We start from the raw sequence: 12936 nt of genomic DNA, 5'->3' as shown, positions 1-12936 counted from the left end.
TTACAGCATCCATAGTCCCTTTTTTGTTTTATTTTCCCAATGATTTATGGGGCAGTGGCTAACTACAATAGCAATTTAGAGTTGGTGTTTTTCGGTATTGTTAGTTAGGTTCATAATGATCATGTTGGCTGTAAGCAGATAGCAGTCTGAGGCAAAGATAACAAAGTGTGAAGCTGGATGAACACAGCAGGCCAAGCAGCATCTCAGGAGCACAAAAGCTGACGTTTTGGGCCGAGACCCGAAACATCAGCTTTGTGCTCCTGAGATGCTGCTTGGCCTGCTGTGTTCATCCAGCTTCACACTTTGTTATCTTAGATTCTCCAGGATCTGCAGTTCCTGTTATCTCTGATCTCGGTCTGAGGCACGTGGCCCTATTATCGATCATACCTCTCACCCCAGGTCTGACTTTTACCCATGGTTTACTACTTCATGAACCCATTCCAAAGCATTTTGTTAATGTACATACAAACATAATTAACACTCTTCTATCAGCACAGCGCAATAATAAACAACATTATCACTAGAAACTGTAGAAAATTCATTGTCTTTGTGTATTGCACATTGATATACTTAATTTTGCTTCTGGTATTGCACCAAGCTGAGAATGAATCCAAGAAAAGAACAAAAGGAATTATTTTTAAAATTGCAGAAATAATCCATTTCATAGCCCAGAAGTCGTCATGGAATCATAGAATTCCTAGTGTGGATGTAAATTATTATTCATACAGCAAGTGAGCACAGATCTGGAACTGTTGACTCGTATTGAGTCTTTACTTTTATATGAAATGCACGCTTACTGTAGTGATTGTCTGTTGGTTTTATCTCACTTGATTTAGAAACTCTGACCAAGCTTTTGTTTGGAGGCACTGATTTGTCCTCTCATGCAAAGTTAACGCAAAGTAGTTGTTGGCCTGAAGTAGTCAGTGGCAATGTTAACAAATCTCGTGTTTTTTTCCTCCCTCATGCGCACTCTCCCTCCCTCCCTCCCTCCCTCCCTCCCTTCCTCCCTCTCCACCCCATATCAGTTTGATGGATTATTTCAGATACATCAAGGAGTCTAATTTAAAAATTCATTTCTGATGAGTTAGTATTTATTTGTTTATGCCTATTTTGTGCTGCTTTTTTTTACAAAAAAAAGTAGAAATGTTTTTTTCCCCATTCTGTGATAGAGGCATTGGTGGCAAAGCAGAAGGCAGTAAGTATCTTTAATTAAGCAGGGTGTTGGTATACCTGGTGTCCATTACCTTCCAAGCTCTACTGGAATAAGTTTGGCGAGTGAGGGTCCATTATCTTCCTACCCACTACTGACTTTAGGCTGTAAATGGCCTGTGTAGATGCACTTAGGGCCTCAGTGCAGCCACTGTGATTTAGCCGACTTTAAATGGATATGTGGGCACGCAGCATTCCTGGAATAATTGGGAACACAGTGTCTGCTTACTGAAACCACCACCCACCCCCTAGCAAACATGTGATGCGCACAGCTCATCTTGGATCCTTAAACACGCAACCTGATCATCTGGTAACGTACTGCTGAGTGCAGGAGCAATGAGCCTTTGATTGCAGAGTGTTGACCACTGTAGACCTACTTCTAGAGAAATGCCTAGTGGTATTCTTGGACTTGTCTGATTGGTAGAATATCCTTCCGTAGAGCAATCCAGGGTCCCGCTGGCTGTCTGGGTGGCGGACGAGACCCACATTACAAAAACAAGATTCCAGCCCTTGTGGACTTCCAGGAAGAGATGCTTGACTCTGTGATTCAAAATTGTTTTTTTGATTGGGCAGCTTCAGATGGGATTAAAATCGTAATAAAAACAAAATAAAATTGCACAGGTGTTTTAATTATGTATTTACGTCTGTTTCATGAATTATTTTTAATGGGCTTGGCCATTCATTTTGTAATGAGTCATCCTGTTGTAAAATTGCCTTTCGGTTTTTTATGTACTTTAAAGAATAGTTGCAGCTTTACATTTTTTTTTGTCTACCTCTACTTTTGTTGTCAATGACTAAAGTTGGACTCTTTCTTTCATCAGGACAGCTATGGTTGCAGTCTTGCGTCAGTGTCTGCATCTAACTTGTTCAGTACAGGGGTATGAAATTATTGCATTACATGCATGACACTACTGTGGACCTGTGTTTGTCATTCACTTGCATATCTTTATTTTGAGCATGATGAGCACAATTCATATTATTTACCAGCTTTGAAATATGAAAGCACACATTTGAATGCAATGAGGGAATGCATTTGAACTCACTTGTCTGTAATCCTTAAGGTGTCCTTTAATCATTTAAGCACTTCACATTCATAGCACGATACCAGACAAGATATTCCAAAGAAACTTTAATTAAAATAAGTTTGTAATTTACCTCAATGATTGCAATTTAGTCAGTGTTTTGAAAGAAACGTAAACTCAGATGATTTGTCCTGTTATCCATAACAATTGTGAACTATATTGAGATAATCCAAACTCATTGACTGGGTTTATTTGGAGTATTGGTAGAAATGTGCTGTAGGAACTTCGAAATTTAAATCAGTGCATTTGAAATATCTCAATCTCGTGTGATACTTTTGATTTACAAACAGCAAATTTTGGTGGATAATATCTCTACTTTAATCAGACTAGATTTTTCTTAGTTTTCTGTGAAAATATCTTAATATCGTGCAGGATTAAAATTTTCTAATATCCTAACAAGAATATTGTGCAGATTCATCTCCCCATCAGACTGTGTAAAGAGACTTCCAAAGTGCAGAAAAAAGCCATTCGGCTCACCAAATCCATGATGACCCTCCGAAGGGCATTCCATCCAAACCCAGTCCCTTATCCTATCCCTGTCACCCTGCATTTCCCATGGCCAATTCACCTAACCTGCACATCTCTGGACTGTAGGAGGAAACTGGAACACTGAGAAAACCCACAGAAACACTGAATGCGCTAACTCCAGACAGTCACCCAAGGCTGGAATGGAATGTGTCCCTGGTTCTGTGAGGCAGGTGTGCTAACTGAGTAAGCATGCCATCCCTCATCTCATTAGTTGTTATTTAAACCCAGGTTTAAGAATTGACAGTCCACCATCTAACCTAAGAGATATTTCCTGGATGATAGATGAAGGTTTGAGGTCGTGTTTCAACCTGACTGCATTACCCTTAAGTTAGTTCAGTTGGCTGGATGGCTGGTTTGTGATGCAGAGTGACTCCAACAGTGTGGTTTCAGTCCCTGCACTGGCTGAGGTTATGATGAAGGACTGGTAGCCCTCAGGTTAAAACACCACCAGTCATTTCTCTGTAATAAGAGAGTAGCCTAACGGTCCAGGAAGATTTTGACTTTACCCTTTACCTAAGTCTAGTTGTACTTTGCAACTATACCACTGTAAAGGGCTTGCATGCTTCCTCTGTTCTGTGATGGCTTAACTTTAGAAAATAAGGTTCAGTTTTACTTCTTAAAAACTCTGATAAAGCTGTTTATGCTATAGTGTTAGATGTCCTATCCAAGCAATTTTATGACAGAACATTAAATATAGCTATTAACAGGGCAGGTAGAACATTTTAATATTTATGGCAGGCATATTTTCCTTGTGGAATACAAGGGAATGTGTTTGTGGTGTTTAAAATAAATCTTGTTTACTGATTATGGTTCTTTGCTAGGGATTAATTATCTTCGGCCACTCATTGACTTTAGTCTTAATTTTATTGTATAGTAATATACATTAACAACCTGTACTTGGAGGCCATCAAGTTTATTTTGGTTTTAAATTGTTCCCAATTTGAATGTTGAAGCACTATATTAAAACTGCATTTTGTAATAGTATTTCAAGGTGTAAGCCCACATTTAAAATAGAACCTACACTGAAGATTCAGTGGCATCCTTGTGAAAGTTCTGGCAAGTAATTATACTTGCTGATATGTTTATCATAAATATTATCTTGTTTAGATTATAATTTTGGAATTTCTCATATTGGGAAAACACTAGCATGCAATGCTAGAATTGATACACTGTTGGAAAGATTCCTGGCACACAACAGGTTTAGCCAACCACTGCTGAAGGTTATTGGTCTACGCATCAGTTCAGGATCATCCCAGAAAGTGAAGGTGCCTTCTTTGATCATCACCGCCACCACCTCTCCCTGCCTGCACCCCCTCCCCCACTCCCACCAAAGAATAGCTTCCTTAGTCCCTAGCTACAACTCTATAATCTTTAAATGCCCCTACTCCTTTCATGCTGTCTTCCAACATGAGCTCCAGGATTTATTTGTCACTAATTGACACCATTCCTTGAGCCAATCATTCTCTTCTGCAGCAAGCCACATGGTGAGTTTAGATTCAATTAAGTATCATTAAACCTGCAAGTTGTTATTTTCCTCCCTCATCTCTATTCATGCCTTCACCATGTCCCTGGCTTCCACTTCTGCTCTCATTCCCTCAATTGACTCTATAGCATTTATATTTCAACTGTTGCACTTCCCTTTTTTTTCAAACAGATATTACAAAGCTTCTCTTTCCGGGCTTGACCCCTATCTTTTAGAAAATATAATCTTCACAGTCTCCTCAAAAACCCCTTTGACACCACTGCGCCCATCTAAAATCTCCCTGTCCTGCCAAACCTTTGAATATGTTGTCATCTTCCATCTTTTGTGCCTTTCCCTTGTATGAACCTCTCCCACCAAGTTTTCATCCATATCTTGGGCTATGATGTGTTAATTTGCAAAACCATTTTCTATACCATATCTTTCCTCTCTTGGTCTGCTCAGTTGACTGCCTTTGCTTGATTGTACTCTAAGTTATTCCCACCCTTGCACCATTATTTCTGGATCCAAGGATATCTTGATCTTTAGATCTGTCTCTCCAACCAACCTTTTATTCACCCTTCTTAATATCTCCTCCTTTGTCTCTGTCTTTTCTTTTGGACTAGTTACACTTGTGCAGTGCTATGGAATGTAGTTCTACATTAAAGTTTCCTAAAATGTATGTTGTTGCTTTCTGTCATCTTCACAGACCAAATTTAGAACTTTCATCATATGGTCATGCATTACTTCTAAACTTCTCAGCCAAATAAATTCTAAAGTAAGTAGCTTGCTAAATGATGTACTAATTTCCTCTGCAGAACAGTCCTATTACATATTAAATTGTAATGGAGAATTGATTGTTTAGCATTAGTCTGAGCAATTCAACTTTTTAGTTCTGGCACACCATCTCAATGCTACTGAAGTTATGCCGTTAGGTAAATAAGTGTCCTTAATTTCATTTCTTTAGAGATGGTTTTTGTATTAAGTAAGCAGCTTCAAATGGATAATAGAAGTTTGTTGAAATGCTGCACTGCCAGCTGTCCATTTTGTTGCATTTAGTGGTTTCTGTCCCCTAAATGGTGGTATAACATTCAATAGGCTTCAGATCAAGGACTACTTTTTTTAAAAAAAGTTCAACTTTAAAAGCTTTGGTGTTATAAATTGAATGGAAATGATTAATAAGCGCCAGCTGTTTATTAACTGACACTCTACATAATAATGTGACTAAATTATTGTGCCTTTCTTAAAAGGCTAGTGAAACCATAAACATCATGCTGTTATTAATTACTTAATTGTACTTTAATTATTCACCTAGAATAACTTAATGGCTTTTTTAATGTACATCAGAATAGAGACTATTCTACTCCTACTCTTCCAGTATCTTGACTTTGTTCTTTGAAGATCTTATCATTTATGTTAATTGTTTAACACTGATACTTATAATTGACATGCCTAATTTATAACTACTTTGGGCATATTGTGTAAAATAATCCAAAACCACTTTTGTATGTGATACTTCATTGAACAATTCAGTTTTAAACTTTCTCTGTAGCTCCAAATTGTGTAAAATCAAACCAACCAGAATCAGTGAGCTCTTTTGTGATGTATTATAAGTTGTTAATAGTTGCTGCATTTCTTGGGTTGTTTTTATTTCAGATTTCCAAAGTGAACAGGAATTTTGTAGATGCACGTTTAGTGTGACAAACTCTGGGAAGTGCTATATTGTTCAGGCTCAGACGTTTTAATGTTTAATTCAGAATATTTAAATAGGCCTTCCCAGTAAGACCAAATTTTGAAGTAATGACTTCTAGAGAAAACCATTCTTTATAGACAATTCTTTGCCTTCACACTAAAAATTACAACCCAACAAGTAAATAGTACAGAGTTGCAACTTCCATTTAAGACTGAGGTGAGAAATTTCTTAATGTGAAATATTAGGAATCTGTGGAATTTTCTACCCCTGAACACTGTGGATTCTCAGGTAAAGAATACATTCCTGACAGAGACTTGGATGTTGAGGAACCTGGAAAAATGTCCAAAGATGGAGTGGAGTTAGATCATCATTAGGGTATTGAATGACAAAGCAGGCTTGACTGACTGTTTGATATACCTCTCCTAAAACATGTGTTTTTAAACTTATTAGAGTGTAGTGGTACAATTGTGTGAATATGGTTTGGTGCTCTCATTAATCCAACCTTTGAGCACAGGTATTCTAATACTTAGAATCAATATTAATTTGCTATCAGTGCTTCATAAAGGTAGGAGTGACTGGTGTAGTGGAATGATGAATAGATGCCATCTAGTTGAGATGAAGCATAAAAAGCTTGTTACAGTTGCTACAGACACTACTTTTTAATCAACTAAGCATGTCTCATTTGAATCAGTGTAAACTTATGTCGCTGCTTGTGGTGATAGAGAAGGTTTACAATTGTAGCCATCATGAGAACAGTGCAATGTGCTTGATTGACTAACGTCAGGACAAATATTTGGAAATATTATTCTTTTAGTTGGCTGTTCTTTGTTTAACTTGATAGTTATACATTGATTTGGTGTTACCTTAAATTGTTTTCTGAATACCTTGCAGTCATCTACCGATTTACCCAGTTTATTGTGGGGATTCTTTCATTGTATTGAAGTCAACCTTATATATACCTAAAACTTCAGTAATTCTGCATTTCTCCCTTTGAATCGCTACGTTTTCCTTGATCATATGACTGTTGTTGATAAGAGCTCAAATATCAATTGGTAGTTAATAAATCTGCCTCATTGTTCAGTTCTCAGGTAAGCATGCCCTGTGCCTTCTCTGATCTTTGCAGAAAGTTATCCAGACTAACTCCAGAAACATGCCATCTTTCTGACATAGGCTAGTCTGATTTCCTTAATCTTTTTGAAAGTTAGAATCCTCATGCCACATGCTTGTTTAATCTTTATGCATTATATTGTTTCTCAGCTGCTTGCAGAGGGCCCTGTAAACAATTCTCACTGTAGTGTAAGATATTCTTCAGATTCTGTTTCTTAATTCTACCTGTAAAGTTTGAAGCTACTTCTAAAGCAGTAAACATGGAGTCGAGCTTCTTTTACTTCAGTCGTGGACCTTGTCACAGCTTGTGTTGCAGTCTTTCTGTGAGAGTAGTCTGCAATCCTGGCAAGCGATGGCTCTAACATTTTTCAGCTGATACAGGTTTATTGGATTCCATATGTATTACTGTTAAGACCACAGGAATTGAGTGATGGTTGTGGTTGATCTGATGTAGTGTTTTACGTTAGAATTTTTACACTTTTAACAAATACAGCAGTATCATTTTTGCCGTTTCATGTTTGAAAATCCTTCGTGCGCCTTTCTTTTGGTATGCGACCGTTTTAAAAAGTAGAAATAAACTGCTTTAACTCTATAACATGTCTATGCAACTTATTCTGTTTTTACTAATCTCCAATGTTCTGATCACCTCTCCTCCACAGGAAGAATGCTTGTTGTCATCAAATGAATGCTTGCATGTTTTCCCCCATTGCTCTGCTTGTGTTTTCAGTTTATTTCCATTTTGCCTGTTGATGTAATTCACTAAAAATATTAGGTAGTCAAGTATTGTATAGATTTAAACTGCTAAGCAAAGTAACATTATGTATTAAGTATTTTATAGGTAACTTAATGTGGCTTCGTGCATAAGGATTGGAAAATAAACACCCAAATCTGTAAAAACTGCATAAATGTATGCACACATCAACATATGTGCTCTAGATTTGAAAATGTGTGCCTAAAAAAAGTAGTAATTTTCATGTAACTAACCTTTCTTAAAAAAAAAGTAAGTGTTAAAAAGTACTTGATTCAAGCCTACTTAATTCTAACAAGATGGACCATGGTGCATGTTTGCTATATAACAGAAACTTGAGTAAGAGCAAAATATTTTACAAAGCATGCTGAATAGATCAGATTATTTTCTGTTTTTTACTTACTCCCAAGAAGACTAACAATAAAATTTCCCTGTGTTTTAAAGCTTCAGCACCATTTTACTCTGTGATCTTGTAACAATTCAAAACACCATTGTGCAGTAGATAATCAGGGAATTAAGCCTGACATTGGGATTTGGGAAGGTGATGGCCAAGTGATATTATTACTGGACTGTTAATCCAGAGACCCAGGTAATGTTCTGAGGACTTGAGTTCAAATCCAACCATGGTGGGTAATGGAATTTCAATTCAGTAAAAATCTGGAATTAAAAGACTTATGGCTGTGAAATCATTGTTAATTGTCAGAAAAACCCATCTGGTTCACTTGTCATTTATGGAGTGTAAACTGCCATTCTTACCTGGTCTGGCCTACATGTGATTCCAGATGTAATTGACTCTTAACTGCCCAGATGCTAGCCTAGCTAATGACATCCTCGTCCTAAGAATGAATCAAACAGAACCATACAGTTGTGTTTAACTAAGAAAACAGTGCGTGCCACAGTTACTGCAGAAAATTTGGAGAAGGGGATTTGGTGGGATGCTGCTGGTGACTTGGATTAGTTTATAATCTAGAGTAGTAAGGAGATCGTTGCTGTGCTAACTTGAACTAGATATTTTATATTTTACAATAAATCTGTATTAATGCATTTTAACCATTGATTTGAAATATCTGATTTATCAATAGGACCTTTTGAAAGAATGGTGTCTTTCGACAAAACTGTGGAAATAATTAGTTCCTTTGATAATGATCATATATATATATTACTGGTCAGACTTTTGGCCAATTTTCCAAGCCCTTTATATTATTTCCTTTGATATAAAAGGGAAACAAAATCTTTGATTAATTTACATCAAAATGCTAAGAACATGTTTACAATGCGTTGATTTGTTCTTTCTGCTGAAAACAGGAATATGAAGCCCGCACTGGCCGAGCAACCAAAACTCCCCTCCAATCTGTACGGCGACGAAACATTGAGTTTGAGCCCCTGTCTACAACAGCCCTGATCCTAGAAGATCGACCAGCGTATGTAAAATTTGTTACATAATCTACAAAGAATATTAGTACAAATCATTGCTTGTTTTTCATTCCTTTCATCATTGTATCTATTTTCACAAGACTTTTTCTCAGAGTATCCACTGTTGTAAATCCCAAACTCAACATTGCTTTGAAAAGCTGGCTGTTTTTGTGGTATTTAAGATTCTATTTCACAATTAAATTTAAAGAGGCAGGCTTCGTTTAATTAGTTGGCTCGTAGAAAACACAATTTTAATATCTAGCCCCCTGTAGATTTTTTTTGAACACAATGTACTTACCCTAACCATCATGTGAACTGATTCACAGCCTTGCTGTGCTCTGGCCAGGAACCTTCTGGCAAAACTGCACAATGTTCCCCAAACTTTGACTTTCCAGAGATTTTTCCCACATGTTCTTTCATTTTGTCTTTGCGCAGTGCTCAATCTAAAATGCCTACTGCAATGAACATCATGTCTAATCATCTTAGCAGTCATTTCTGACATTGTTTACATAAGTCATATCAAAGCACATTTCTAGTACAAGATACCTCTGTAATTGGACCCGATCAATATTGAAATTTGCTTCTATTTTGATTGGCTATAATTTAAAAATACAAGATGGATCCAATTTGCTTTTAATTTCTGCATTTTGATTAATGAAGTAGAATAAACAATTATAATGGGTTAGTTAAAATGCACATATTGTACGTTTACCAACAGTCTGCAAATGCTTTGACATCATAACTTGTACAGTTTTGTTAGCATTCTCCCAACTGTTTCTTGGGTCACTCCTATAATGACTGAATGTTGAACTTGGAAATGTGATGGATATGTAATAGGCCATACAGTTTTGCAGCTTTATCTGTTCGCAGGTTGGTTTTGAGCATCTTTGTTTGCTACAGTGCATAGTTGCTGGCATGTCAGGAAATTTGGAAGCTATTCTTCAGCTACTGAATTTCTGAGAATATTTAGTTTTAGTTAAATCTATCAGTTTGCTTTCTCCAAGAGAATAATCCCATGATTTTAGGAATAGATGAGCCATGGTCAGTAGCTTAAAATTATTGGTGTACAAGTTTTATTTCTAACAAATTGTTCCATTGTTTTAAGAAATTAGTCAATGAAACTTTAAACCTATTTCCATTTACCACACATGCTCATCGGATATGAATTGTCTAGTTGAGTTCCCATTAACAATGGTTGCCAACATTTTTAATTGTTTCCAGTTAATTGTGTTTCTTCCGAAGAAGAGCATTGAATGTTGCAAATTATCCTGTTAATTTGCAACTATTTTTAAAGCATGAATTTACCTTGTCTTCCGTTGAACCTTCTCCAGCTCTTCTTTGTTGTGACAATAGGGAGCTGAAAATTACAATGTATGTAGTACGTGGCCTCAAATATTTGTTGCAAGATTAGCTAATGTTGAGACATACTTCATTAACAGCGCTCGTAGGTTTACACAGGCAAGTTTCTCTCAGTTGATCATCACCAGTGGTGCGTAGATCATTTGGTTTCAACAATATGCATCTCAAATAATCCTGTGTTCTGTTTTGGGGTGAATTTCTTCATACTTATAATTCATATACAAAAGTTAATAAATCTACTTAATTGGTCCAGATCTTTACTTTCTGAAGTAATGATACAGGGTTAGGGATAGAGGGTTGTAGATGTATTGTTCTTAAAGAAAATCTATAGTTGGTGCAATTATATGTAGGCGGGTCCGATGCTGTTTTTGTTTCTTTTGTACATCCCTGTCATGACTGCCACCACCAACTGAGGGTCATTTGACGTTGAAGTAGAGCACAGGCTTTCAATCTTTTCAGGAAATTCATTACCAAAAACAAAACTTATTTCTCCGTTTTGAATGAAGTCTACTACTTCAGAAATGATTGTAGAAAATGTACTGCTTGTTTGAAAACTCATTTCATACTGTAAAGCTCCCACATTTGAGTGCTAAACCAGAGATGTTAAATTGAAGATGTTGAATGGTAGAGTGTACGTCATTTAGAAAAGTTGTGCTTTGCATTTTTTTAACTTCAGCTAATAAAATTGAGGCAGAGCAACACTAGACACAGGAAATTAGTGAATAAGTTTCGTATGAATTTAACTCAATTATATGGAAAACAATGCAACATTATCTATTGTAGAATTCTAAGATATTTCACATGCTGTTTCCACTTGTGGAGAGTCTGAATTTAGTTGTCATAAAGATATTGTCCCCCAGAAATCTATCAAGGAACCCGTGGCAACAACTTTAATCAGTGCTAAGAATTTGAAACATTCTATAAGGGTTGTTGGAATGAATGGTATAGATATATTGAGGGAAGTAGTTAATACATGAGGGATTTGAAGGATATAGAGATGCACTGAGATAAAACAGGATGCGAGGATCATGTGAAACATTAGTACAGATCAGCTAGGCTAAATAGTTTATTTTGTGCTGCAAATTCCATTTTAATGAAGGGAAAATTGACAGGGGATTTGGACTTTCAGTGTGGACTTTCTATATCCAACAAGACTAAAACCAAGCTGATGGTCAAAGGAGAAACATAGCTATGAAGACTCAGCCAGCAGGAATTTGGTAACTCATCCCTCCCCCTTCACCTGTCCCCTCCCTACCTCCCCACCTACACTCTCCTCTACAGGCTCCATCCCCACCCCTTTAACTTGCCTGTCTCCTCTCCACATACCTTCTCCTCTATCCACCTTCAATCCACCTCCCCCTCTCTCCCTATTTATTTCACAACCCTCTCCCCATCCCTGTTTTCTGTTGAAGGGTCTAGGCCTGAAATGTCAGCTTTTGTTGCTGCTTGGCCTGCTGTGTTCATCCAGCTCCACACTTTATCAGGAATTTGGGTATTACTGTTTATTACAGTTCTCCCTAGGCAGTTTGTGGTTCACCTGTAGGTGCTGCCTGACAGCAACTGGTATAATAGACATAGTATCTGATGAATGTCTAGTCAGCTGTCCAGTCATTAATTGAAGGCCACAGCAGCTTCAATACTGTGATCCAGTGCCAAAAGTTGTAAAGGCTGCAAGCATATGGGAATGCTATTTGCTTTAAGTTCTTCTCCAAGTTGACAACCATGCTGATGAGATTTCGTATTGTTATTCTTCCATGGTTTCTGCCTCAAGATTCTGGAACTCCACCTAATACCACTGTGGGAGCATGTTTACCCCACAGACTCAGCAGTTCAAGAAGGCACACCGCCACTTAGAGCCATTCAGGGTGAGCAGTAAATTCTGGCTTTGCCTTTCTTATCCAAATCCCAGCAATGCACCATTTTTTAAAAAAAATCTGCCAGTGGCTGACTTCATTAATTAAGGAGTTGGGCGGGGGGGGGGGGGGGGGGGGGGGGGGGGGGGGGGGGGCAATATAAATGTACTTGAGATAACAACAGTGGTAATGGGAACTGCAGATGCTGGAGAATCCAAGATAACAAAGTGTGAAGCTGGATGAACACAGCAGGCCAAGCAGCATCTCAGGAGCACCTGAGATGCTGCTTGGCCTGATGTGTTCATCCAGCTTCACACTTTGTTATCTGAGATAACAATAGCCCTGTTCAAATGACAGTGGAATCTATACTAAAAGTGTGTGGCAAGGATCAGATAGTTGAACCAATCTTAATCTGCTGTTTCTGCCCGATGCCAGTTTTAAGAATGTGGCCTTACTGGGAGATTGCCATTTCATTGTCCCTAAGC

The 12936-nt window shown here is 37.5% G+C and overlaps 1 protein-coding gene across 4 annotated transcripts in view; it reads left to right on the top strand.

The window, feature by feature from the left end:
* The window catches only part of tbc1d12b (TBC1 domain family, member 12b), an 81701-nt gene that overhangs the window by 53935 nt on the left and 14830 nt on the right, over positions 1-12936 (top strand). Inside the window, exons 3-5 of one of the 4 annotated variants that reach the window (XM_048551174.2) lie at positions 2031-2087; positions 4988-5056; positions 9132-9247. In XM_048551174.2, the coding sequence (XP_048407131.1) occupies positions 2031-2087; positions 4988-5056; positions 9132-9247 (242 nt within the window). Of the gene's footprint in view, positions 1-2030; positions 2088-4987; positions 5057-9131; positions 9248-12194; positions 12464-12936 lie in introns of those variants that run through there. The other 3 variants (XM_048551175.2, XM_048551176.2, XM_048551177.1) reach the window with 3 other exon arrangements.

This window comes from Stegostoma tigrinum, chromosome 20, assembly GCF_030684315.1.
Source record: "Stegostoma tigrinum isolate sSteTig4 chromosome 20, sSteTig4.hap1, whole genome shotgun sequence".
NCBI classification, from domain to species: Eukaryota; Metazoa; Chordata; class Chondrichthyes; order Orectolobiformes; family Stegostomatidae; genus Stegostoma; species Stegostoma tigrinum.
The sequence above is the reverse complement of the archived record's forward strand: the minus strand, read 5'-3'. Positions and strand labels throughout refer to the sequence as shown.